This window comes from Somniosus microcephalus, chromosome 12, assembly GCF_052327205.1.
Source record: "Somniosus microcephalus isolate GS21.2 chromosome 12, FLI_Smic_1.0, whole genome shotgun sequence".
Taxonomy (NCBI): Eukaryota; Metazoa; Chordata; class Chondrichthyes; order Squaliformes; family Somniosidae; genus Somniosus; species Somniosus microcephalus.
The window spans coordinates 211,221,485-211,249,454 of record NC_140998.1 but is presented as its reverse complement, the minus strand read 5'-3'; the positions used below and the strand labels follow the sequence as shown (position 1 = coordinate 211,249,454).

At 52.2% G+C, this 27,970-nt stretch overlaps 1 protein-coding gene across 2 annotated transcripts; it reads right to left on the bottom strand.

The window, feature by feature from the left end:
* Positions 1-12: 12 nt before the first annotated feature.
* On the bottom strand, positions 13-27,970 carry rps19 (ribosomal protein S19). Of its 2 annotated transcripts, XR_015080382.1 has the most exons (7): positions 27,887-27,970; positions 18,787-18,857; positions 16,263-16,363; positions 11,028-11,211; positions 10,468-10,524; positions 2,139-2,193; positions 13-86 (listed from the first exon to the last, which is right to left on the bottom strand). XR_015080382.1 is itself a non-coding variant. In XM_086004002.1 (6 exons), exons 2-6 carry the CDS (start codon positions 18,855-18,857, stop codon positions 60-62), a joined length of 438 nt encoding a protein of 145 aa, XP_085860128.1. In that variant the 5' UTR covers positions 27,887-27,969; the 3' UTR covers positions 13-59. The 2 variants fall into 2 exon arrangements, 1 of the variants encoding a protein (XP_085860128.1); XM_086004002.1 differs by lacking the exon at positions 10,468-10,524 and having other exon boundaries at positions 27,887-27,969.

Here is a 27,970-nt window from a genome sequence, read left to right as displayed (position 1 = left end):
CAAAAGCAACGGTTAGAACTGGCTGCTTTTTATTTCTGTCCAAAATATGACGCACACATTCAATGTTTCTTGCTTGCTGCTGCGACCTGTGAAAGTAAAAAGGACAAGATTTTCCAGTCTGTTACGGCAAATTGGTCACACAAACGCGCACACTTCTCCGCTCTCCAACTCACTAAACCCTGGAACAAGCAGCAGAAAATCCTGGCAACCAACAATTGAGTCGACACTTGTAGAAGATTGATCCAAGATTTAGATGCAACACCGTCCCGCTCGCACTGAAAAGTCAGCAAGCAATTTTATAAAATTAAAGCGCACGAGGGAGATGCGACAGATACTTCAAACAGCCTCGGCTCAATGGCAGCAATCGCACCCGAGCCCAAAGGTTGCGTCTCTCCGAGCTCCGCTCCATAATCTACACCGACACCTCAACACGGACACACTGCGCGTTGGAAGAGACATGGAACCATGGCCTCTCCACCTGCCCTCCCGGTGGGCGCAGAAGATCCCACGGGATCGATTTGAAGGGCGGACGAGATCTCCCACGCGTCCTGACCAACATTTGTGCTTTAACAAACTTGAGTCATTTGCCGTTTGTGGTATCTTGCTGTCCGCAAATCTGGCGGCCCTCTTTCCAGTGACTACGCTTCAAAAGACTTCATTGGGTCATTGCCTTCAGCCGCCTGGGCCGCGAGCTCTGGAATTCCCTCCCTAAACCTCTCCGCCTCTCTCTCCTCCTTTAAGACGCTCCTTAAAACCGACCTCTTCGACCCAGCTTTTGGTCACCTGTCCTAATATCTCCTGATGTGGCTCGGTGTCAAATTTTTGTGTCTTATAACACACGTGCAGCGCCTTGGGACACTTTACTACATTAAAGGTGCTAATATAAATACACGTTGCTGTTGTTGTTGGGTTAGCCTGAGGTTGTGAATGACCCATAGATGCAGGCTGTGTCTTTAACAATCTGCAAACCTGCCCAGTAGCAAAGTGACCCTCACCTCCCCAGGGCTCACCACTTTTAGGTTCCTCCGCCCATTCCCACTGCCACCTCTCGGCTCCTTGGCATCCTATACTTTTCTAGCCAAGCGCAACGCAAGCATCGGGAAGGGCAGCTCGTGGTTGTTCTGGGAACCGCCCCAAGCCCTCACGTCACAACGACAACTTCAATAACTTTACACATGGCTACACCCAGCCAGGTCACGTCTGGGGTGGGGCGGGTATTGGCAGTGCAGGGCCGACCGATCAACATCCCCTGGGAGGGGAGCTTTTGGGCTCGAGAGCAAGGTTGCCTCTAATGGGTTTTGTTTTTTGTGCGCGTGGTCCCTTTAAGGGGCTGCGTGGCCCATTCAAAATTCCCGCGTGCGCTTTCTTTCATTGCGAAGTCAGCGAGCGTGGGAACTCCAGACCGCCGCTCGGCCACGCAGCTTGACGGGAACATTGAGCCGAGAGCGCAGACCCTTTGTCAAATCACCGGGGTCCGCACCTCGGGAGCTTCGCCCGTCGTGTCCCCCTTTGGTCAGGGGAGAGTCAAGGGAGTCAACACGGTGCGTTTTCCCAGCATTATCGGTTTCCGTTTCGAAACTGGGCCTGGTCTGCAGTTCCACCATTGTCGTGGCTTTATTTTTTATTTTTTTAAATTCACAGATTCCTTTAATGTTTCCCCGCCCCCATTGCTTTTCTGAAATCTGTAGCACGGAAACACAGCGCTGGCCCAACATGGTGAGGTATACACACAAGAACAAAGTGGGGGTCTGTGGTTTAAGAGGAAAACACTCATGAAAGCAGCGGCTGAGAGAACAGTGCTTCACTTTCTACTCATCTCCCGTGCCTGCTGCCCATCACAATATATATTTGCCGTTTTAAGTTGAGGTGGGGCTTGTGCTCCTAATGGCTGGATGACCAGAACGTCCATACAGGATAAAGTCCGCCAGGCCCCCTTTTACTACCTCTACCTGCATCTGCTCAAGTCTTTCCAGTAATGCACCTCAACTGTTCTGAGTCTTCAAATCAATGTTGTAGCTTCTAACAATTCACCGTTAATTGATCCCATCGCATTTTCAAATAAACTCAAATGGAGGATTGACTCAAAAAGGGCTTCCCTTCATCCAAATTACGCCAACTTAAATTAATGTTGCGCTCACCTGACCAGCAATTCGGTCCAGGTCTCTCTGTCCCTGTGGAGTCAGCCTGCGGCCACTGTAGGAGCAAGATACAAATATGTTAAAGAGCCAACATTTATTGCCCATCCCTAGTTGCCCTTGAGAAGGTGGTGGTGAGCCGTCTTCTTGAACCGCTGCAGTCCGTAGGGCGAAGGTACGGAGTGTCTTGCTGGGCCATTTCAGAGGGGCAGTTAAGAGTCAAACCACACCGCTGTGGGTCTGGAGTCACATATCTGCCAGACCGGGTAAGGGCGGCAGATTTCCTTCCCTAAAGGACATTAGTGAACCAGATGGGTTCTTCTGACAATCCGGTAGTTTCATGGTCACCATTACTGATGCTAGCTTTTTTATTCCAGATTTATTTAATTGTGTGCAGTTTTGGTTGCCTTATCTGAGGAAGGATGTTCTTGCCATGGAGGGAGTGCAGCGAAGATTCACCAGGCTGATACCTGGGATGGCAGGAATGACGTATGAAGAGAGATTGGGTCGATTGGGCTTATATTCACTGGAGTTTAGAAGAATGAGAGGGGATCTCATTGAAACTTATAAAATTCTAACAGGACTCGACAGACTAGATGCAGGAAGGATGTTCCCGATGGCCAGGGGAGTCCAGAACCAGGGGTCACAGTCTAAGGATAAGGGGTAAGCCATTTAGGACAGAGATGAGGAGGAATTTCTTCACCCAGAGACTGGTCAACCTGTGGAATTCTCTACCACACAAGGCAGTAGAGGCCAATTCATTAAATATATTCAAGAAGGAGTTAGATATATTTCTTAAGGCTAAAGGGATCAAGGGATATGGGGAGAAGGCAGGGACAGGGTACTGAGTTTGGATGATCAGCCATGATCTCATTGAATGGCAGAGCAGGCTCGAGGGGCCGAATGGTCTACTCCTGCTCCTATCGTGTCTGTTTCTATGTATCTAACAATGTCAATTCCCCAGTTGCCGTGGTGGGATTTGAATTCCTGTCTCCAGATCATTAGTCCAGGTGTCTGGATTACTAGTCCAATAACAACCACAATGCTACTGTTCCCCCTCGGGGCTAAAGCATTTGTTCACATTATAGGGCCAGAACTTCGGGTCCCCACGGGTGAGTACGCACTGGGTACTCACGCGTAGGCCCAACGAGAGTGCCGGTTTCGTGCGCGCACTGCGCATGCGCGGGAAACCGGAACTTCCGCTCCCTTGAAGGAAGGGGTTCACAGGTCAAACGCGTGCGCCGGAGAGGCAGCGCATAGACCTCGAACTTCCGGTTTTTTTCAGGTTTCTCCGGGAGGGTAAGTCTCCAGCAGCTGCGCGTTTAAAAAGCAGTCGCAAGGCCTGCTTTTAACAAGGTAAGTGGTGAATTAAGTAAAATTAAAACATTTTTTCCCCCCCACAGGTTTATTATTTTTAAATACTTTAAAGGTAAGTTTATTTTTAGCCCCATTAGAAACTGTAATTAATTTTTTCAAAAATTTAAATTACTGTTTAATAGTTATTTTATGTAATTTAGTTATCTTAAAAATGTGATTTAAAAAAAATTTATTTGAAGTTTTAGTTAGGTTTTGGGGCCGATCTCTATTCATAGATTTGACAGCTCTTCCTGCCAAATCTATGAATACAGATTCCCTGCTCTGATTGGCTCTCCATGGCCCACGTGATCCCAGGGGACTCTTCGAACGAACTGCGCCCCTGGGATTCGGAAGCACTGCGCGCCGGCAGTTGGAGGAGGCCCAGGATCGGAATTCCACGGGGGCCCACAGCACAACGGCCAGCGCGCTAGGTAAGCGCAGGTCGGGGGCTTGCACCCGCGGGAAGCCTCCGACCCGAATTTCTGGGCCATAATCTCTACAGTTACAATGCTGTGGTTCTACACACCTGTAATGTAACTATAGATGGTGAAAGAGCTTCGCAGAAATGAGTGAACAGTTGCAGAGATCCATGCTGAAAGCCACACAAAGCACTTTGCACCAAAATGCACACACAGTTAGAACAGGTGGCGATGACGTCGGATGATGAGATTAGTAATGAGATAAGTGCATTTAAAATAAAACGAGCTAAATAAACTAATCAAACTCAGGATAAAACCGCAGGTCTGGATGGATTACATCCACGCATTTTAAAAGAATCTAGGGAAGAGATAGCTGAGGTACTATTACACATATTTAATAATTTGTTAGAAAAAGGTGTAGTGCCAGAGGACTGGCAGATAGCCAACGTAATACCGATATTTAAGAAGGGGGATAGAACATGTCCAGGGAACTATAGGCCAGTCAGCTTAACATAATGGAAAAATAATGGAATCCCTTCTAAAAAGGAGAAAATAGAACATCTAGAAACCAAAAATAATAATGAATAGTCAACATGGAATTCAAAAGGGAAAGTCTTGCTTGACCAACCTCATTGAATTTTTTGAAGAGGTAACAGAGAGAGTAGACAAGGGTAATGCAGTAGATGTAATTTATCTAGATTTTCCAAAAGGCCTTCGCTAAGGTACCCCATAATAGACAAATGAATGAGGTCAGAGGTCAAGTAGTAGAATGGATAGCTAAACAACAACAGAAGACGCTGGAAAAACTCAGCAGGCCAGGCAACATCCGTGGAGAGAGAAACAGAATCAACGTTTTGGGTCAAAACCCTTCGTCAGAACTGAGGAAAAAAAGGCAGGAAATGAAACAGATTAAAAGGCCAGTTAGGGGGCTGGGAAATGGGGGAGGGGATGAAAGAAGAGACATTAAGAGATATTCAAGGCGAGACGAGATGGTAATAGGACAGGTAAAGACACAAACAATTGCTGAGTTTTTCCAGCGTTTTCTGTTGTTATTTCGGATTTCCAGCATCCGCAGTATTTTGCTATCATATTAGAGAATGGATAGCTAGCTGGCTTCAAGACAGAAAGCAGAGAGTAGGGTAAAGGGTAGCTATTCACAGTGGCAGAAAGTGGGTAGTGTTGTTCCACAAGGACCAGTGCTGGGACCACTGCCGTTCACAATTTATATCAACGATTTAGACCTTCGTATCAAAAACACAATTTCTAAATTTGCGGACAACACCAAATTGGGAGGGATAGTCAATACTGAGGAGGACTGCAACAAGTTACAGGAGGACATTAATAAACTTGCAGAGTGGGCATATAATTGGCAAATGAAGTTCAACACAGATAAATGTGAGATATTACATTTTGATAGGAAGAATAGGGAGGTCACTTTTCACTTGAAAATAAGAATCTAAATGGGGATCTCGGAGTACAAATACACAAATCACAAAGTTGTGACACAGGTTAGCAAGTCCATAAAAAAAGCAAACCAAGCACTAGGGTTTATTTCTCGAGGGATAGAATTGAAAAGTAGGGAAGTTATGCTAAACCTGTATCGAATCTTGGTTAGACCACACTTGGAGCACTGCGTACAGTTCTGGTCGCCATATTATAAAAAGGATATAGAGGCACTGGAGAGGGTGCAGAGAAGATTTACAAGGATGATACCAGAAATGCGAGGGTGCACCTATCAGGAAAGGATGAACAGGCTGGGTCTCTTTTCTCTTGAAAAGAGAAGGCTGAGGGGTGACCTAATGGAGGTCTTTAAAATGATGAGAGGTTTTGATAGAGTGGATAGAGAGAGAATGTTTCCACTTGTTGGGAAGAGCATAACTAGAGGCCATCAATAGAAGATAGTCACCAAGAAATCCAATAGAGAATTCAGGAGAAACTTCTTTACCCAGAGAGTGGTGAGAATGTGGAACTCGCTCCCACAGGGAGTGGTTGAAGCGAATAGTATCGATACATTTAAGGGGAGGCTGGACAAGCACATAGGGAGAAGGGAATAGAGGGTTACGTTGATAGACTCAGATGAGGAAAGACAGGAGGAGGCTCAAGTGGAGCATAAACGCCGGCATGGACTGGTTGGACCGAATGGCCTGTTTCTGTGCCGTATATTCGATGTGAAACAGTCACTAAGGGAAGCTACAGAAAATCTCAAGAAATCACAATCGCAACACAAGAGCCGAGCAATGGTCCCTCTTTTATTTGGGGCGGGCCCCTTTAATGCTGGAGCAGAGGGATTCAAGACCCTGCTCACAAGGCAAAGGCTCGTTGTGGCAATGGCCAGGAGGAGCAATCCAGGAGAAATCAAGCTGCACTCGAACAACCACCTATACAAAGCCTTTAGTGTAGTAAAACATCCCAAGGAGCTTCACAGGAGAGTTACAAAACAACATTCGACACCGAGCCACATCAAGAGATATTAGGACAGGCGACCAGAAGCTGGGTCAAAGAGGTCGGTTTTAAGGAGCGTCTTAAAGGAGGAGAGAGAGAGGCGGAGAGGTTTAGGGAGGGAATTCCAGAGCTCGGGGCCCGGCTGCCAATGGTGGAGCGATGGAAATCGGGGGATGCGCAAGAGGCCAGAATTGGAGGAGCGCAGAGATCTGGGAGGGTCGTAGGAGGTTACAGAGATAGTGAGGGTTGTAGGGGCTGGAGGAGGTTACAGGGATAGGGAGGGTTGTAGGGGGCTGGAGGGGGTTACAGAGATAGGGAGGGTTGTACGGGCTGGAGGAGATTACAGAGATAGGGAGGGTTGTAGGGGCTGGAGGAGGTTACAGAGATAGGGAGGGTTGTAGGGGGCTGGAGGGGGTTACAGAGATAGGGAGGGTTGTAGGGGCTGGAGGAGGTTACAGAGATAGGGAGGGTTGTAGGGGGCTGGAGGAGGTTACAGAGATAGGGAGGGTTGTAGGGGGCTGGAGGAGGTTACAGAGATAGGGAGGGTTGTAGGGGCTGGAGGAGATTACAGAGCTAGGGAGGGTTGTAGGGGGCTACAGAGATAGGGAGGGTTGTACGGGCTGGAGGAGATTACAGAGATAGGGAGGGTTGTACGGGGCTGGAGGAGGTTACAGAGATAGGGAGGGTTGTACGGGGCTGGAGGAGGTTACAGAGATAGGGAGGGTTGTAGGGGCTGGAGGTGGTGATAGGGAGGGTTGTAGGGGGCTGGAGATTAGAGATAGGGAGGGTTGCTCGGCTGGAGGAGGTTACAGAGATAGGGAGGGTTGTAGGGGCTGGAGGGGGTTACAGAGATAGGGAGGGTTGTAGGGGCTGGAGGAGGTTACAGAGATAGGGAGGGTTGTAGGGGCTGGAGGAGATTAGAGATAGGGAGGGTTGCTGGGCTGGAGGAGGTTACAGAGATAGGGAGTCGGCAAGGAGACCGTGGAGGGATTTGAAACCAAGGATGAGAATTTTAAAATCGAGGCGTTGCCGGACCGGGAGCCAGTGTAGGTCAGCGAGCAACAGAGGGGGTGATGGGTGAACGGGGACACGGGGCGAGTTAGGATAGGGGACAATTCTCCCCTCCGCTGTTCTCGCTCCATGTTGAGAGAGTGACTCGTGTCCGGCCCACGTACGGGAGTGCCCTGCACAAACCGTCGTTGACACCATCCGTGATGGGCGAATTTTATTAATCTTGGAAGGTGAACGATATTGGATATTCACAGCAGTGCTGGTGCCATACAGGGAGTAACAGATTGTTACAACAACAGATTAGGTGGGAATCAACAGTAGCTTTTTAAAAGACTTGTTGAAAACCCACCTTATCATCAACAGAAGATCATTTGCTCAATAATTATGGTCTCACTGTTAGACAGACTATTTCTACTGAGCCTGCTGTGACAGAGCAGCTTATCGTCAGCAAGCGACCATCTTCTCATTGACAAGGCCTCTTGAGTTAAACAAGTCTTGTTGTCAAGGATGTGAACTTAAGTACGAGCTGACTAGTTCCATGCCTCATAAGCCCTGCAATAGAGGGATGGCTGGGCCCTGTCTTGAGTTGGTTTGGGGTGGATGGGTCCCTTCAAGGGAGGTATCTGCAGATAGAGCACGGCAGGATTCAAGGCCTAGATCCTCCAAAGTATTTAGGCTGTCACATCGAACTGGGTGCGCCCACTCAGTGTCAGCCCATGGCTCAGTGGGCAGCACTCGCTCGCCTCAGTCAGAGGGCCGTGGGTTCCAGTTTCACTTCAGAGACTTGAGCACAAAATCCAGGCTGACACACCCAGTGCCAGTACTGAGGGAGCGCCGCGCTGTCGGAGGGGCAGTACTGAGGGAGCGCCGCACTGTCGGAGGGGCAGTACTGAGGGAGCGCCGCACCGTCGGAGGGGCAGTACTGAGGGAGCGCCGCACCGTCGGAGGGGCAGTACTGAGGGAGCGCCGCACCGTCGGAGGGGCAGTACTGAGGGAGCGCCGCACCGTCGGAGGGGCAGTACTGAGGGAGCGCCGCACCGTCGGAGGGGCAGTACTGAGGGAGCGCCGCACCGTCGGAGGGGCAGTGCTGAGGGAGCGCCGCACCGTCGGAGGGGCAGTGCTGAGGGAGCGCCGCACCGTCGGAGGGGCAGTGCTGAGGGAGCGCCGCACCGTCGGAGGGGCAGTGCTGAGGGAGCGCCGCACCGTCGGAGGGGCAGTACTGAGGGAGCGCCGCACCGTCGGAGGGGCAGTACTGAGGGAGCGCCGCACCGTCGGAGGGGCAGTACTGAGGGAGCGCCGCACCGTCGGAGGGGCAGTACTGAGGGAGCGCTGCACCGTCGGAGGGGCAGTACTGAGGGAGCGCTGCACTGTCGGAGGGGCAGTACTGAGGGAACACTGCACTGTCGAAGGGACAGTACTGAGGGAGCGGCGCACTGTCAGAGGGGTGGTACTGAGGGAGCGCCGTACCGTCGGAAGGGTGGTACTGAGGGAGCGCCGCACCGTCGGAAGGGCAGTACTGAGGGAGCGCCACTACTGAGTGAGCGGCGCACTGTCAGAGGGGCAGTACTGAGGGAGCGCCACACTGTCGGAGGGGCAGCACTGAGGGAGCGCCGCACTGTCGGAGGGGCAGTGCTGAGGGAGCGCCACACTGTCAGAAGGGCAGTACTGAGGGAGCGCCGCACCGTCGGAAGGGTGGTACTGAGGGAGCGCCGCACCGTCGGAAGGGCAGTACTGAGGGAGCGCCACACTGTCGGAGGGCAGTACTGAGGGAGCGTTGCACTGTCGGAGGGGCAGTACTGAGGGAGCGCCGCACTGTCGGAAGGGCAGTACTGAGGGAGCGCCGCACTGTCGGAAGGGCAGTACTGAGGGAGCACCGCACTGTCGGAAGGGCAGTACTGAGGGAGCGCTGCACTGTTGGAGGGGCAGTACTGAGGGAGTGCTGCACTGTCGGAGGGGCAGTACTGAGGGAGCGCTGCACTGTCGGAGGGGCGGCACCGAGGGAGCCAAATGGCCTGCATTTGCTCTTATTTCTTATGTTATAATTTGACATTGAGCCACGAGGAGATATTAGGACAGGTAACCAAAAGCTTGTTCAAAGAGGTCGGTTTTAAGGAGCGTCTTAAAGGAGGAGAGAGAGAGGCAGAGAGGTTTAGGGAGGGAATTCCAGAGCTCGAGGCCCAGGTGGCTGAAGGTACGGCCGCAAATGGTGGAGCAATGGAAACTGGGGGGATGGGCAAGAGGCCGGAATTGGAGGAGCGCAGAGATCTGGGAGGGGGGGGAGGAGGTTACAGAGATAGGGAGGGGGGCGAGGCGGCCATGGAAGGATTTGAAGACGAGGATGAGACTTTTTAAAACTGTGGTGTTGCCGGACTGGGAGCCAAAGTAGGTCAGCGAGCAACAGCGGGGTGGCGGGGACTTGGTGCGAGTTAGGACACGGGGCAGCAGAGTTTGCGGCGAGTTGAAGCTTACGGAGCATGTGCAAGGTGGGAGGCCAGCCAGGGGAGCGTTGAAATTGTTGCGTTATTCGTGAGCCGCGGAGAAAGCTGGATTGTTAAGTGTCGGAAAGAATTGGTAATAGGGCTTGGCTCGATGCAGGAATGAGATGATCTAAAAGAGTGACGTGCACGGGTCACAACAGGACAGATGCGCAGCGAGAGTTAGAGACTGGGCCCAGGTTACTGGTGAAATTGAAAACGCCACACGAGTATAGAAATCGGAAGCTTGACCGGGCTTGCAGCCAGCATCATTCCTGCAGCCAAGATCCACATCTCGGGCCGTTTCCTCAGAAAGAAAATCCCCAGATCTGGGTCAAAAGCCACCTTCCTCATTTGTTCACCCTCGGGTATATAAATGAGTAAGCAGTCGCTCTAGTGGGGGGAAAAACCCGCTGAAGTTTGGCGTCATACAGGACTACGATGGGCATTCCCCCACATCTGCTCCGCACAGTGCTGCGGCCCGGTTTGTGAAAATCGGGATATGGGTTTAATTTCAAGCGAGCTTGACAGCTTTGCAAACTCATCGATTCAACTACATTTTTTGCCTAAACTTGAGATGATCCAAACAGCACAGTTCTGGTCTCCTTATCTGAGAAAGGATATACTTGCCTTGGAGGTGATGCAACGAAGGTTCACTAGATTGATTCCTGGGATGGGGGGATTGTCCTATGAGGAGAGATTGATTAGAATGGGCCGATACTCTCTCGAATTTAGAAGAATGAGAGGTGATCGCATTGAAACATACAAGATTCTGAAGGAGATTGACAGGGTGGCTGCTGAGAGGCTGTTTCCCCCTGGTTGGGGTGTCTAGAACCAGGGGTCACAGTCTCAGAATAAGGGCTCGGCCATTTAGGACTGAGATGAGGAGAAATTTCTTCACTCAGAGGGCGGTGAATCTTTGGAATTCTCTGCCCCAGAGGGCTGTGGAGGCTCAGTCGTTGAGGATATTCAAGGCTGAGATCAACAGGTTTTTGGACTCTCGGGGAATCAACTCCACTTTCCTGGCCGATCCTCGAGGTCGAAGATCAGCGGTGATCTTGCTGAATGGTGGAGTAGGCTCGGGGTGGGGGGGGGCAGTATGGCCTCCTGCTCCTAATTCTGATGTTCGAATCCGCTACCCCCTGTGGAAAGGCACAACCGCACGTCCGCGCCCCCATCCCCCCACTCACCCGTTGGGATCCTTCTCGACCATCTTCAGCCCTTCGAGGGACTGCAGCACCCTCCTGGCGACAGACTTGGAGCCGCGGCTGAAGTGGCTGGGCTTGACACCGTTGCGCTGGCGGCCACCGTAGATCTTGGTCATGGCGCCGACTCCGACACCGCCCCGCAGGTACAAGTGACGAACTGTGGAGGCTGAAGCAAGCGGGGGGTGGGGGAGATAATTAGACCAGGCCCGTACCGCACACCTCCGCGCTGCACTGCCAACTCGGGGGCTCAGTTGATTCGCACGTGCACATCTCAAGTGGGTTGAAGCCCTGGGCGTGTGAACACACTCGCACGAGACCCCAGCTATGTGTTTACATAGCACCATAAGAAATTTACAGCACAGAAGGAGGCCATTCGACCCACCGTGTCCGCGCTGGCCCAATGAGCTCTCCAGTCTAATCCCACTTTCCAGCTCTCGGTCCATTGCCCTGTAGGTTACGGCACTTCAAGGGCATATCCAAGAACTTTTTTTAATGTGATGAGGGTTTCTGCCTCTCCCACCCTTTCAGGCAGTGAGTTCCAGACCCCCACCACCCTCTGGGTGAAAAAAGTTCTCCTCAACTCCCCTCTAATCCTTCCACCAATTACTTTCAATCTCTGCCCCCTGGTTATTGACCTCTCTGCTCGGGGAAATCGGTCCTTCCTATCCACTCTATCTAAGCCCCTCATCATTTTATACACCTCAATTAAATCTCCCCTCAGCCTCCTCTGTTCCAAAGAAAACAACCCCAGCCTCTCCAATCTTTCCTCATAGCTGAAATTCTCCAGTCCTGGCAACATCCTCGTAAATCTCCTCTGCGCCCTTTCAGGTCCAATTGTGGACGTCAAGTCGCTCGGCACTACTTGAAAACCAGGAAGCTCCCCCAGTGTCCTGTCGAAGTACCGCCAAACAGATTAACTGCAGCTTGACAGCACACAAGTGATCCACTGACGGTGGGGCGTCCTGAGGACGCGACACTTGCTATATAACTCCGGGGCTGGGATTGTTCTCCTTGGAGCAGAGGTGGTTAAGGGGAGATTTAATTGAGGTGTTCAAAATCATTAAGGGGTTTGACAAAGTGTTTTTTAATTCATTCACGGATGTGGGCGTCGCTCGCTGGCAAGGCCGGCATTTATTACCCACCCCTAATCGCCTTAACGGAGTGGCTCGCTCGGCCATTTCAGAGGGCTGTGACGAATCAACCACATTGCTGTGGGTCTGGAGTCACTTATCGGCCAGACCGGGTAAGGGCGGCAGATTTCCTTCCCTAAAAGGTCATTAGTGAACCAGATGGGCTTTCACGACAATCCGAGAGTTACACGGTCACCATTACTGATACTAGCTTTTTTATTCCAGATTTATTTAATTAACTGAATTAAGGGTCGTGAATCTTTGAAATTCTCTGCCCTAGAGAGCAGTGGAGGCTGGGTCATTGAATCTATTTAAGGTGGCCAGAGACAGATTGTTGAAAGGTAAGGGAGTGAAGGATTATGGGGAGCGAGCAGGGAAGTGGAGTTGAGGCCAAGGTCAGATCAGCCATGATCTTATTGAAAGGCGGAGCAGGCTCGAGGGGCCGAACGACCGACTCCTGCTCCTACATCTTATGTTATGAATTTAAATTCCTCTGCTGCCGTGGTGGGATTTGAACTCGCGTCTGATTAGTCCGGGCCTCTGGATTACTAGTTCACCAACGTAACCACCATGCGACCGTAGCCTTGGTTAAATAAGGAGAAACTGTTTCCAGTGGCAGGAGGGTCGGTAACCAGAGGGCACAGACTGAAGATAATTGGCGAAAAGCAGGGGGAGACGAGAACTTTTTTTAAAAAACACAGCGAGTTGTTGTGGTCTGGAACGTGCTGCCTAAAAGGGCGGTGGAAGCAGATTCAATGGTAACTTTCAAAAGGGGAATTGCATAAATACACTCGAAAAGGAAAGGTTTATAGGGCTATGGGGAGAGAGCAGGGGGGTGTGGGAATAATTGTACAGCTCTTTCAAAGAGCCGGCACAGGCACGATGGCTCGAATGGCCTCCTGTGCGCGGTAGGACTCCAAGGTCTTTTGTGACAAGACAACGGAGGTTGATCGTGCAAGCATAAATAATCAAATTGTTAACTTCACATAGGAACAGGAGGAGGCCATTCAGCCCCTTGAGCCTGCTCCTTACCCAGAGTAGATGGAAAGGCTATTGAGTCGCTGGCTTCACAGGGAGCGACTCCCACTCCTGATCACTACTGGAGATTCCTGTTGTGCGCACGTGACATTTAGGAAAGGTTGCAATGGGAAACCGGCCATAACATCGAGAGAAAATAGCCTGCACACACTCGCTGCCAATGGCGACTCGTGTAAGGGGCGGGAGACGAGGGCAGCGAGCACCCTCGAGACCGGGAATGCCAGGGTTATTAGTAGGCAGTGGGAGTGGAGAAAACCCAGGGGAAAAAAGTCGGCAAACGCGTCACCATTAGGGGCAGATTCCCTCTCTCCCCACAAGAGACAGGTAAACTTTCATTCGTTTGTAGAAACCAAACATGAACACAGGAACAAAGGAGGCCCATTCAGCCCCTCGAGCCTGTTACACAGGAACAGGAGGAGGCCCATTCAGGCCCTCGAGCCTGTTACACAGGAACAGGAGGAGGCCCATTCAGGCCCTCGAGCCTGTTACACAGGAACAGGAGGAGGCCCATTCAGCCCCTCGAGTCTGTTACCATAGGAACAGGCCCATTCAGACCCTCGAGCCTGTTACCATAGGAACAGGAGGAGGCCCATTCAGACCCTCGAGTCTGTTACCATAGGAACAGGAGGAGGCCCATTCAGACCCTCGAGTCTGTTACATAGGAACAGGAGGAGGCCCATTCAGCCCCTCGAGCCTGTTACACAGGAACAGGACGAGGCCCATTCAGCCCCTCGAGCCTGTTACACAGGAAGAGGAGGAGGCCATTCAGCCCCTCGAGCCTGTTACACAGGAACAGGCCCATTCAGCCCCTCGAGCCTGTTACACAGGAACAGGAAGAGGCCCATTCAGCCCCTCGAGCCTGTTACATAGGAACAGGAGGAGGCCCATTCAGCCCCCTCGAGCCTGTTACACAGGAAGAGGAGGAGGCCCATTCAGCCCCTCGAGCCTGTTACACAGGAAGAGGAGGAGGCCATTCAGCCCCTCGAGCCTGTTACACAGGACCAGGAGGAGGCCATTCAGCCCCTCGAGCCTGTTACATAGGAATAGGAGGCCCATTCAGCCCCTCGAGCCTGTTACACAGGAACAGGAGGAGGCCCATTCAGCCCCTCGAGCCTGTTACACAGGAACAGGAGGAGGCCCATTCAGCCCCCTCGAGCCTGTTACACAGGAAGAGGAGGAGGCCCATTCAGCCCCTCGAGCCTGTTACACAGGAAGAGGAGGAGGCCATTCAGCCCCTCGAGCCTGTTACACAGGACCAGGAGGAGGCCATTCAGCCCCTCGAGCCTGTTACATAGGAATAGGAGGCCCATTCAGCCCCTCGAGCCTGTTACACAGGAACAGGAGGAGGCCCATTCAGCCCCTCGAGCCTGTTACACAGGAACAGGACGCCCATTCATCCCCTCGAGCCTGTTACACAGGAACAGGAGGAGGCCATTCAGCCCCTCGAGCCTGTTACACAGGAACAGGAGGAGGCCATTCAGCCCCTTGAGCCTGTTACACAGGAACAGGACGAGGCCCATTCAGCCCCTCGAGCCTGTTACACGGAAACAGGAGGCGGCCATTCAGCCCCTCGAGCCTGTTACGCCATTCAATGAGATCATGGCTGATCTGCGACCTAACTCCATCTACCCCCCTGTGCCCCTTTCGTTAACAAAAAGCCATCAATCTCAGATTTAAAATGAACAATTGGCCCAGCATCAATTGCCGTTTGCGGAAGAGAGTTCCAAACTTCTACCACCCATTGTGTGTAGAAGTGTTTCCTAACTTCACTCCTGAAAGGTCTGGCTTTAATTTTTAGACTCTGCCCCTAGTCCGAGAATCCCCAACCAGCGGAAATAGTTTCTCTCTATCTACCCCATCAGTTCCCCCTTAATATCTTGAAAACTTCGATCAGATCACCCCTTAACCTTCTATATTCCAGGGAATACAACCCTAGTTTGAGTAATCTCTCCTCGTAACTTAACCCTTGGAGTCTGGGTACCATGCCAAGCAGCCAAGGCAGACCAGCTGACTCTTTGAAACCACTTGCAGGTTCTGAGCACGGGATGGTAACAGCGGGCGAGTACCCTGTCCTTCAATCTTTGGGTAGCTCACCTCGGATGCTCAGATGAAAGCCTCCTTTTACTGATGAGCAAACAGTTAGGGATGTCACCCAATCAGGTTTTAGAATCCACAAGCCCCTTTAAAGAGAATATTTAGAGATCTTGCATTTCACAGTCACAAGATAGCTTGGAAGTGCTTCACAGGCAATTTACTCGTGTAGACAAACGCAGCAGCAATCTACACACAGCAAACAGCGATGGTGCGAGTGATTCGTTTATTCTTTAATGGTGCTGGGGAGGGAGGATTATTGGCCAGGACACCCTGAGAACCTCCCCCACCTTTCTTCAAAAAGCGCCGGAGGGGGGACCTTGTGCGTCCACCTAAACAGGCAGATGGTTTAGCATCTCACCGGAAAGACCGCACCCTCTCAGTACTGCGCGGGAACGCCAGTCGAGACCGAGGGGCCGCGTCTTGGAGTGGGGCTCGAGCCCAGAGCCTTCCGACTCGGGAGAAACAGCTGCCAACTGAGCCAAGGCTGTCACTTCAGTTCAAACCAATGAGGGGGGGGGGGGGGGGGGGGGAAGATCACACACACACTCCGGCAACGTTCCCCTGTAAGTTGAGCGGCTGTGCACTGCCCCAGGGAACCCGCGCAGTAAAACCCCAGCACGCGCGGGGGGCACAAACAATTGACAGGGAACGCAGACTCCAGGCTGAAGGGAATCTCCCAGGGAGCATCATGCCGACTCCTGAATTATCGGCACAAGTCGCGCTGTGGTCAAGACAACTCTAGTATCGTGTACAGCTCTGGTCAGCGGGACACGAGATTAAAAACGCCCCCCCTCGAAAAGGTGCAACCGGGAGGTTGACCCTCTGCGCCCAAAGGCCGAGCATGAACGGACTGTAGAAACCTGAGCTTTTCGGCCTTCAGGTGTGACCGCGGAGGTACGCAGCCCCCGCCCCACCGAGACAACAGCAGGAGGAAAGCGGTGTTAATGACACTCACCGGCCCTGGTGTAGAACCAGTTCTCATCGTAAGGAGCCAGTTCTTTGTGTTTGCCCAGCTTCACCGTGTCAACCCAATCAGGCACCTTGAGCTTGCCTGACCTGTAAACACAAGACGAGTGTGTGAAAATACCCCTGCAAATATCGCAGTAGTCTCCGACAAGAATAGTCCGTGGGCATTCTCCGCGCAGCCCTGCTTACTCAGCCATATAAATAACACTAGCCTTGAAAGCAAAAAAACAAAAAACGGGAGACCGGTTTCGAAACAGATCAGCACCCGCCCGCTTATTTGGAGCGTGACGATAAAACATTTTCAAACAGTAAACCGATGCTTGATACTATGCCTTGATTTGTGTCCTTAATTACAAAGCTGACATTAAGATAGCACATGAGGCTCTCGTGATTTACAAGAACTGGCATTGGTACAGCAGTAAAACATCCCAAGAGCGTTGGCGAACATTTCACCCCGAGCCACACGAGGAGATATTAGGACAGGTGACCAAGAGTTTGGTCAAAGAGGTCGGTTTTAAGCAGCGTCTTAAAGGAGGAGAGAGAGGTGGAGAGGTTTAGGGAGGGAATTCCAGAGCTCGGGGCCCAGGCAGCTGAAGGCACGGCCGCCAATGGTGGAGCGATGGAAATCGGGGGTGCGCAAGAGGCCAGAATTGGAGGAGTGCGGAGATCTGGGAGGGTTGTAGGGATGGAGGAGGTTACAGAGATAGGGAGGGTTGTAGGGGCTGGAGGAGGTTACAGAGATAGGGAGGGGTGTAGGGGCTGGAGGAGGTTACAGAGATAGGGAGGGGTGTAGGGGCTGGGGGTGGTTACAGAGATAGGGAGGGTTGTAGGGGCTGGAGGGGGTTACAGAGATAGGGAGGGTTGTAGGGGCTGGAGGAGGTTACAGAGATAGGGAGGGTTGTAGGGGCTGGAGGAGGTTACAGAGATAGGGAGGGTTGTAGGGGCTGGAGGAGGTTACAGAGATAGGAAGGGTTGTAGGGGCTGGAGGAGGTTACAGAGATAGGGAGGGTTGTAGGGGCTGGAGGAGGTTACAGAGATAGGGAGGGTTGTAGGGGCTGGAGGAGGTTACAGAGATAGGGAGGGTTGTAGGGGCTGGAGGGGGTTACAGAGATAGGGAGGGTTGTAGGGGCTGGAGGAGGTTACAGAGATAGGGAGGGTTGTAGGGGCTGGAGGAGGTTACACAGATAGGGAGGGTTGTAGGGGCTGGAGGAGGTTACAGAGATAGGGAGGGTTGTAGGGGCTGGAGGAGGTTACAGAGATAGGGAAGGTTGTAGGGGCTGGAGGAGGTTACAGAGATAGGGAGGGGTGTAGGGGCTGGAGGAGGTTACAGAGATAGGGAGGGTTGTAGGGGGCTGGAGGAGGTTACAGAGTTGGGAGGGTTGTAGGGGCTGGAGGAGGTTAGAGATAGGGAGGGTTGTAGGGGCTGGAGGAGGTTACAGAGATAGGGAAGGTTGTAGGGGCTGGAGGAGGTTACAGAGATAGGGAGGGTTGTAGGGGGCTGGAGGAGGTTACAGAGTTGGGAGGGTTGTAGGGGCTGGAGGAGGTTACAGAGTTGGGAGGGTTGTAGGGGCTGGAGGAGGTTAGAGAGTTGGGAGGGTTGTCGGGGCTGGAGGAGGTTACAGAGATAGGGAGGGTTGTCGGGGCTGGAGGAGGTTAGAGATCGGGAGGGTTGTAGGGGGCTGGAGGAGGTTACAGAGATAGGGAGGGTTGTAGGGGGCTGGAGGAGGTTACAGAGTTGGGAGGGTTGTAGGGGCTGGAGGAGGTTACAGAGTTGGGAGGGTTGTAGGGGCTGGAGGAGGTTACAGAGATAGGGAGGGTTGTAGGGGCTGGAGGTGGTTACAGGGATAGGGAGGAGGGGGGTGAGGAGGCCGTGGAGGGATTTGAACACGAGGACGAGAATTTTTAAATCGAGGCGTTGCCGGACCGGGAGCCAACGTAGGTCAGTCAGCAACAGGGGGGGGTGATGGGTGAACGGGACTTGGTGCGAGTTAGGACACGAGGGCAGCAGAGTTTTGGATGAGCTTAGGTTTATGGAGGCCAGCCAGGAGTGGGTTGGAATAGTCAGAGTCTGGAGGTGACAGAGGTAGATGAGCGGAGGCAGGGGCGGAGACGGGTGATGTTACGGAGGTGGAAGTAGGCGGTCTTGGCGACACGGGGTCGGAAGCTCAGCCCGGGGTCAAATACCACACCAAGGCTGGTTCAGCCGGAGACAGCTGCCAGCGTAGGTCAGCGAGCAACGAGTGGGGGGGTGACTGGGGAACAGGACTCGGTGCGAGTTAGGACACGGGCCAGCAGAGTTTGGAGGAGCCCATCACCAAAGCGCATCACGGGGTATTTGCAAGGACGAGGGATTTCAGAGATTAGTTGCATTTGAATTGCAGCATCTTACTGGAGCTGAAGCAATGAATATTTACAAATGAGAGAGGCAGGAAGTGCCAAGACTGCTGGTAAAGCATTGTATAGGATATTCTGAAAGCATTCTTTAACCCCGATAGGAGACGCCCCACACATACTTCTTGAGAAAGGCGCCCAGAGCTCTGACGAACTCCTGCTGATTCACGTCTTTGACTGTTACACCAGGCATCTGAGGAAAGAAAAGCAGAACCAGTGAAATACAACGGATCGGCAAAATCAGGAGCAGAGCTGGCAATCATTCGCCTGCATCAATTCTACAGGAACCTCCACGGGCTCCGTTTGAGGCGTGTTTACATCTGCAACTAAGTATCAGGCTCTGGAATCCTACTTCAAGGCGCAAACATCACAGTCACCTTTAACAGTGAGGCTGTTAGTAAACTCAGTAGATAGTTTATAGTGTCAACCGTGGCTCAGTGGGTAGCACCCTCGCCTCGAAGTCAAGTCCCACTCCAGAGACTTGAGCACAAAAATCTAGGCTGACACTCAAGTGCAGTGCTGAAGGAGCGCCGCACTGTCGGAGGGGCGGTACTGAGGGAGCGCCGCACTGTCGGAGGGGCGGTACTGAGGGAGCGCCGCACTGTCGGAGGGGCGGTGCCGAGGGAGCGCCGCACTGTCGGAGGGGCGGTACCGAGGGAGCGCCGCACTGTCGGAGGGGCGGTACTGAGGGAGCGCCGCACTGTCGGAGGGGCGGTACTGAGGGAGCGTCGCACTGTCGGAGGGGCGGTGCCGAGGGAGCGCCGCACTGTCGGAGGGGCGGTGCCGAGGGAGCGCCGCACTGTCGGAGGGGCGGTACTGAGGGAGCGCCGCACTGTCGGAGGGGCTGGTACTGAGGGAGCGCCGCACTGTCGGAGGGGCTGGTACTGAGGGAGCGCCGCACTGTCGGAGGGGCGGTTCTGAGGGAGCGCCACACTGTCGGAGGGGCGGTACTGAGGGAGCGCCGCACTGTCGGAGGGGCTGGTGCTGAGGGAGCGCCGCACTGTCGGAGGGGCTGGTGCTGAGGGAGCGCCGCACTGTCGGAGGGGCAGGTGCTGAGGGAGCGCCTCACTGTCGGAGGGGCAGTACCGAGGGAGTGCCGCACTGTCGGAGGGGCAGTACCGAGGGAGCGCCGCACTGCCGGAGGGGCAGTACCGAGGGAGCGCCGCACTGTCGGAGGGGCAGTACCGAGGGAGCGCCGCACTGTCAGAGGGGCAGTACCGAGGGAGCGCCGCACTGTCGGAGGGGCAGTACCGAGGGAGCGCCGCACTGTCGGAGGGGCGGTACCGAGGGAGCGCCACACTGTCGGAGGGGCGGTACCGAGGGAGCGCCGCACTGTCGGAGGGGCCGTCTTTCGGATGAGACGTTAAACCGAGGCCCCGTCTGCTCTCAGGTGGACGAAAAAGATCCCACGGCACTATTTCAAAAATGAGCAGGGATGTTATCCCCGCTATCCTGGCCAATATTTATCCCTCAACCAAGATCACGAAAACAGATGATCTGGTCATTATCACATTGCTGTTTATGGGAGCTTGCTGTGCACAAATTGGCTGCCGCATTTCCTACATTACAACATTGACTACGCTTCAAAAAGTACTTCATTGGCTGTGAAGCGCTTTGGGACGTCCGGTGGTCGTGAAAGGTGCTGGAGAAATGCAAGTCTTTTCCTTTCAGAACATGCAGTGTTCACAGAATCATAGGCAGTTTTCCCTAGGGCTAGTGTGATCACTCTAGGAAGCGCAGCAAACTGCGTACCTGAAATATCCCTGTCCCACTCCACGCCCAGATACACTCAATCCCCTGCCCCTTGCGTATGTCAGACCCCCTTCATACACCAAAGGTACCTGAGCAATGCCGCGAAGCGATAGCTAGAGCGAATAGGGGTGTTGGGCTGCATTCGTAGCACAATTATTTCGAAGACGAGGCATACTATTGTGTCCTTGTACGAGAGCTTGGGTCAAGCCTCAGTTGGAAGACCGTGTCCAGTTGTGGTCTCCTCACATGGTGAGCGATACGGAGGCTCTGGAGAGGGTGCAGCAACCGGCCAGTGACTAACACCCAGTCTAAAGCATCTTGCTTATCAAGATAGGCTAAAAGAGTTGGGACTCTACCCGTCAGAGAAGCGTAGACTTAGCGGGGATGTGACTGAGGTTGAGGAGATGATGAAGGCAATAGATTGTGTTCCTGCTCTCAGTTTGCTCCAATTAAATAGATTTGGGAGGACCAGGAAGTGTCGATCTCAAGTTGCACGAGGCCAGATCTGGGTTAGATGTCAGGAGGTGGTGCTTTTCCCGGGAGAACAGCGGGACCCCTGGGACAGGGTGCCGTCTCGTGCGGTGGGCGCGACTCGCTGAATTCCTTCGAGCAAGAGCTGGCCCTGTTTCAGGCTGGGGCGGAGATCACCTCTTACAGAAGGGTAGGTACTGTGGGGAATGATCAGGGCCACAGTGATCTCCTGGACTAGTTTCAATCGCCTGGATGGGTAGGAGAGGAATTTCCCCAGAGTTATCCCTCCAAACTGGCCTGGGGGTTTTTTTAAGCCTGTTTTTTTGGCTGCACTCCCAGGTTACCACATGGTTTTCGGGTGGGATGGGGAGTGTATATATTGTGATAGACAAGGTATCGCGATTGTGGGGGGACAGGCCGGATGGACCAAGGGGTCTTTACCTGTCCCTCATTGCTCACAGATTCTTCACCCCCTTAACACACTCGACTACCAACGTTCCCTTTAAGCCATGCAGTTTCCAGAGTCCTGCGCAGCCAGTGAGCTGGCTTTTAAATGAGGAAAAAAACACTAAAGCCCGGATTTTTGAATGGGGCGTGTGGTGCAGAAGAAAATGACAGGGAACATTGAATACTACATCTATATACCCCTACCCCTTTAATACCGCAATACTCGAAACAACCCACCCCCCTTCTCTCTATATTTTGCCACTTTTACACCCCAGTTATGGATTAGGCTAACTAGTCCTGCTTAACATGGGCAAAAGCTAGAGGGATCTGGGGGCCCCCGTACATGAATCAGAGTGTGTTAGCGTGCAGGTATGGCAAGCAATTAGGAAGGCGAATGGTTACGTTGGCTTTTATTGCAAGGGGTTGGAGTACAAGGATAAGGAAGTCTTGCTACAACTGTACAGGGTGAGACCACACCTGGAGCACTGTGCACAGTCCTGGTCTCCTTATCTAAGGAAGGATAGACTTGCCTTGGAGGCGGTGGAACGAAGGTTCACCAGACTGATTCCTGGGATGGGGGATTGTCCTATGAGGAGAGATCCGAGTAGACTAGGCCTATATTCTCTAGAGTTTAGAAGAATGAGGTGATCTCATTGAAACATACAAGATTCTGAGGGGGATTGACAGGGTAGATGTTGAGAGGCTGTTTCCCCCTGGCTGAAGAGTCTCGAACCAGGGGGCACAGTCTCAGGATAAGGGCTCGGCCATTGAGGACTGAGAGGAGGAGGAATTTCTTCACTCAGAGGGCGGTGAATCTCTGGAATTCTCTGCCCCAGAGGCTCAGTCGTTGAGTATATTCAAGATAGGTTTTTGGACTCTCGGGGAATCGAGGGATATGGGGATCGGGCAGGAATGTGGAGTTGAGGTAGAAGATCAGTCATGACCTTATTGAATGGCCGACTCCTGCTCCTATTTCTGCCGTTAGGTGAAGGGTGATTTTGATTTTTTTTTTTTTTAAAGACATTAGATGACTGCAGCTCCACCTAGAGACAAGTGGCCCCATTTGGTGAACTTTAGGTAAATCCCAGATAGAATCATAGAAATTTACAGCACAGAAGGAGGCCATTCGACCCACCGTGTCCGTGCCGGCCCAATGAGCGATCCAGTCTAATCCCACTTTCCAGCTCTCGGTCCATGGCCCTGTAGGTTACGGCACTTCAAGGGCATATCCAAGAACTTTTTAAATGTGATGAGGGTTTCTGCCTCTCCCACCCTTTCAGGCAGTGAGTTCCAGACCCCCACCACCCTCTGGGTGAAAAAAGTTCTCCTCAACTCCCCTCTAATCCTTCCACCAATTACTTTCAATCTCTGCCCCCTGGTTATTGACCTCTCTGCTCGGGGAAATAGGTCCTTCCTATTCACTCTATCTAAGCCCCTCATCATTTTATACACCTCAATTAAATCTCCCCTCAGCCTCCTCCTGACGAAGGAGCAGCGCTCCGAAAGCTTGTGATTTCAAATAAAGCTGTTGGACTATAACCTGGTGTTGTGTGACTTCTTACATTTGTTCCAAAGAAAACAACCCCAGCCTCTCCAATCTTTCCTCATCGCTAAAATTCTCCAGTCCTGGCAACATCCTGGTAAATCTCCTCTGTACCCTCTCCAGTGCAATCACATCTTTCCTGTAATGTGGTGACCAGAACTGTACACAGTCCTCTAGCTGAGGCCTAACTAGTGTTTTATACAATTCAAGCATAACCTCCCTGCTCTTATATTCTATGCCTCGGCTAATAAAGGCAAGTATCCCGTATACCTTCTTAACCACCTTATCTACCTGTCCTGCTACCTTCAGGGATCTGTGGACATAAGAAATAGGAGCAGGAGTCGGCCATTCGGCCCCTCGAGCCTGCTCCACCATTCAATGAGTTCATGGCTGATCTGATTTTGGCCTCAACTCCACTTCCCTGCCCGCACCCTTCACTCCCTTATCGCTCAAAAATCTGTCTATCTCCGCCTTAAATATATTCAATGACCCAGCCTCCACAGCTCTCTGGGGCAGAGAATTCCAAAGATTCACCACCCTCAGAGGGCGGCACAGTGGCATAGTGGTTAGCACTGTTGCCTCACAGCGCCAGGGACCCGGGTTCAAATCCAGCCTCGGGTGACTGTGTGTGGAGTTTGCACGTTCTCCCCGTGTTTGCGTGGGTTTCCTCCGGGTGCTCCGGTTTCCTCCCACAGTCCAAAGATGTGCGGGTTAGGTAGATTGGCCATGATAAAAATTGGCCCTTAGTGTTAGGGGGGATTAAAATACGTGGGGTTACGGGAATAGGGCTTGGGTGGGATGGCTGTCGGTGTAGGGACTGGGTGCTAGGGTTTGGATGATCAGCCATGATCTCGTTGAACGGCGGAGCAGGCTCGAAGGGCCGAATGGCCTACTCCTGCTCCTATCTTCTATGTTTCTATGTAAATTCCTCATTTCCAATTTAAATGGGCGCCCCTTTATTCTGAAACTGTGCCCCGAGTTCTAGATTCCCCCACGAGGGGAAACATCCTCCCTGCATCGACCCTGTCGAGCCCCCTCAGAATCTGATGTTTCAATAAGATCCCCTCTCATTCTTCGAAACTCCAGAGTATAGACCCAACCAGCCCAACCTTTCCTCATAAGACAACCTCTTCATCTCCGGAATCAACCTAGTGAATCGTCTCTGAACTGCCTCCAATGCAAGTAGATCCTTCCTTACATAAGGAGACCAAAACTGTACGCAGTACTCCAGGTGTGGTCTCACCAGCGTCCTGTACAGTTGGAGCAGGACTTCCCTACTTTTATACTCCATCCCCCTTGCAATAAAGGCCAACACTCCACCTGCCTCCAAGGACCCTTTGTTCCTCTACACATCTCAGTGATAGGTGAAGGGGTTTTTGCTCAGCACAGATTACTGATGACTGCAGCTCCGCCCAGAGACAAGTGGTCCCATTCGGTAAATCCCAGCTCTTAAGTGAACAAACCAGAATGGTGATGGGGATTTGGGGGGGATCTTAGTTACAGCTGTGGCTCAGTGGGTTGCACACTCGCCTCTGAATCAGAAGGTTGTGGGTTCAGGGACTTGAGCACATAAAGCTAGGCTGACACTCCAGTGCAGTACTGATGGAGCGCCGCACTGTCGGAGGTGCTGTCTTTTGGATGAGACGTTGAACTGAGGCCCCGTCTGCTCTCTCAGGTGGACGTAAAAGATCCCATGGCACTATTTCGAAGGGCAGGCAAGTTATCCCCGGTGTCCTGGAGCCAATATTTATCCCTCAACCAACATAACAAAAACAGACGATCTGGTCATTATCACATTGCTGTTTGTGGGAGCTTGCTGTGCGCAAATTGGCTGCCACGTTTCCCACATTACAACAGTGACTACACTTCAAAAAGTACTTCATTGGCTGTGAAGGTCTTTGAGATGTCCGGTGCTCATGAAAGGCGCTGGAGAAATGCGCGTCTTTCTTTACAGGTTGGAGAAGCTGGATTTGTTTTCATTGAAGCAGTCATAGCGTCAGAACGGCACAGGAGGCCATTCGGCCCATCGAGTCCGTGCCGGCTCTCTGTGGAGCAATCCAGTCAGTCCCATTCCCCCGCTCTATCCCCGTAGCCCTGCAAGTTTATTTCCCTCCAGTGCCTATCCAGGCTCCCTTTGGAAACATCGAGTGTCTCCGCTTCCACCACTTCCGTCGGCAGCGAGTTCCAGGTCCTCACCACTCGCTGCGTAAAAAAGTTTTCCCTCACGTCCCCCCCCCGTATCTCTTGCCCAAAACCTTAAATCTGTGTCCCCTAGTCCTTGTACCATCAACTAGTGGGAACAGCCTTTCCCCGTCTAGCCTATCCAAACCCGTCATAATCTTGTACACCTCTATCAAATCACCCCGCAACCTCCTTTGCTCTAATGAAAACAAATCCAGCTTCCCCAACCTGTCCTTGTAACTAAGATCCCCCCATCCCCGGAACCATTCTGGTAAATCTCCTCTGCACCCTCTCAAGGGCCTTTACATCCTTCCTAAAGTGTGGTGACCAGAACTGGACGCAATACCTCCTTTATAAAGCGTTGGGTAGAAACATAGAAGATAGGAGCAGGAGTAGGCCATTCGGTCCCTCGAGCCTGCTCCGCCATTTAACGAGATCATGGCTGATCATCCAAACTCAGTACCCTGTCCGTGCCTTCTCCCCATACCCCTTTAGTCTTAAGATCCCCTTTAGTGGGGATCCTTCTGTGCCGTTATGACTAACTGAAGTCCCCTCATCCCTGGAACCATTCTCGTAAACCACCTCCGCACCCTCGAGGCAGATTTTTGGATATTAATGTGAATCAAGGGATATGGAGATCGGGCGGGAAAGTGGAGAGGAGGTCGAAGGTCAGCCGCGATCTTATTGAATGGCGGAGCAGGCTCGAAGGGGCCGACTCCTGCTCCTAACTCTGGAGCTAGGCGAAGAAACATAGAAGATAGGAGCAGGAGTAGGCCATTCAGCCCCTCGAGCCTGCTCCTCCATTCAATGAGATCATGGCTGATCATCCAAATTCAGTACCCAGAAGGATATCTTATATATATATATTTATATAAAGACATTTGATGACTGCAGCTCCACCCAGAGACCAGTGAACTTGAGGTAAATCCCAGCTCGCTCTAAGGCGAGCAAACATTCGAGGGGAGGGGAACACACACATAAAAGGGTTCTGCCTGCAAAAGAAAGTTTAAAAATTGCCTCAAGCAAAAATACCGCAGATGCTGGAAATCTGAACTCATTGTTTTCCAGAGGGAGGGAGGTTGGAATGAGTGAGGAGAGCAGTCCTGACCAAAGGGTCATCGAGCTGAAACGTTCACTCTGTTTCTCTCTCCACAGATGCTGCCCTGGCCTGCTGAGTATTTCCATAGAAACATAGAAAATAGGAGCAGGAGTAGGCCATTCGGCCCCTCGAGCCTGCTCCGTCATTCAATGAGATCATGGCTGATCATCCAAATTCAGTACCCGGTCCCTGCTTTCTTCCCATATCTCTTTAGCCTTAATAGATCCAACTCCTTCTTGAATATATTTAAATGAATTGGCCTCTACTGCCTTCTGTGGCAGAGAATTCCACAGGTTCACCACTCTCTGGGTGAAGAAATTCCTCCTCATCTCTGTCCTAAATGGCTTACCCCTTATCTTTGGACTGTGACCCCTGGTTCTGGACTCCCCGGCCATCGGGAACATCCTTCCTGCATCTAGTCTGTCTAGTCCTGTTGGAATTTTATAAGTTTCAATGAGATCCCCTCTCATTCTTCTAAACTCCAGCGAGTATAAGCCCAATCGACCCAATCTCTCCTCATACGTCATTCCTGCCATCTCAGGTATCAGTCTGGTGAATCTTCGCTGCACTCCCTCCATGGCAAGAACATCCTTCCTAAAGTGTGATAACCAGAGCTGGACGCAATACCTCCTTTATAAAGTGTTGGGTAGGGATCCTTCTGTGCTGTTATGACTCTATATCCACGTAACTGAAGTCCCCTCATGCCTGGAACCATTCTCGTAAACCGCCTCCGCACCCTCGAGGCAGATTTTTGGACTCTCGGGGAATCAAGGGATATGGGGATAGTGCAGGAAAGTGGAGAAGAGGTCGATGATCAGCCGCGATTTTATTGAACGGCGGAGCAGACTCGAAGGGGCCGACTCCTGCTCTCAACTCTGGAGCTAGGCGAAGAAACATACAAAGATAGGCGCAGGAGTCGGCCACTCGAGACTGCTCCGCCATTAAATGAGATCACGGCTGATCATCCAAATTCAGTGCCCAGAAGGATATCTTATATATATTTTTGTAAAGATATTTGATGACTGCAGCTCCACCCAGAGACCAGTGAACTGGAGGTAAATCCCAGCTCGCTCTTAGGCGAGCAAACATTCGCGGGGAGGGGAACACACACACACACACACACACACACACACAAAGGGTTCTGTCTGCAAAAAGAAAGTTTAAAAATGGCCTCAAACAAAAATACTGGGGATGCTGGAAATCTGAGGGAGGAATGAGGGGAGCAGTCCTGACCCAAGGGTCATCGAGCTCTGAAACGTTAACTGTTTCTCTCTCCACAGATGCTGCCCTGTCCTGATGGGTATTTCCAGCATTGGCTGGTTTTTAAATTTAAAAATTGGCCTCAATTATTACTTTTTTTTGGAGAGGAGGGGGGGCTCTGGAGCCTTAAAATGGCGGCCCAGCCTGGCCCGGTTGGCCCTTTGGGGAAAAGCGGCTCATTTTTCAGCACCAAGGATGCGGCCAGAGGCTGGAGAGGCCGAGGTTAGAGGCCCCCCACACTCATTAACTCAGTCCCAGGCCCCAAGCCAGGCCCCGGACCGCGCGGTCTCTCTCTCTGTCCATCCGCCATTTTGAGACACAATATCTCTGAATTTTTTCTCTCAGCTTTTACACTCCCGCCGCCTCCCCCGCTCCTTTTTATTGTTTTTTTTTTTCTCTTTTCCTATTTCCCATTCCCGTTCCCCACCACCCCGGGCCTGGCTAGGCCCCCCAGAGCGCTCTCTCTCACCGTGTCTTGTCGGCGGCGCGACGGCTGCGAGAAAGGGAGCCGCCCCCGGACCGCCCCCTCTGAAAAAGGCCCCGGCCCCGCCTC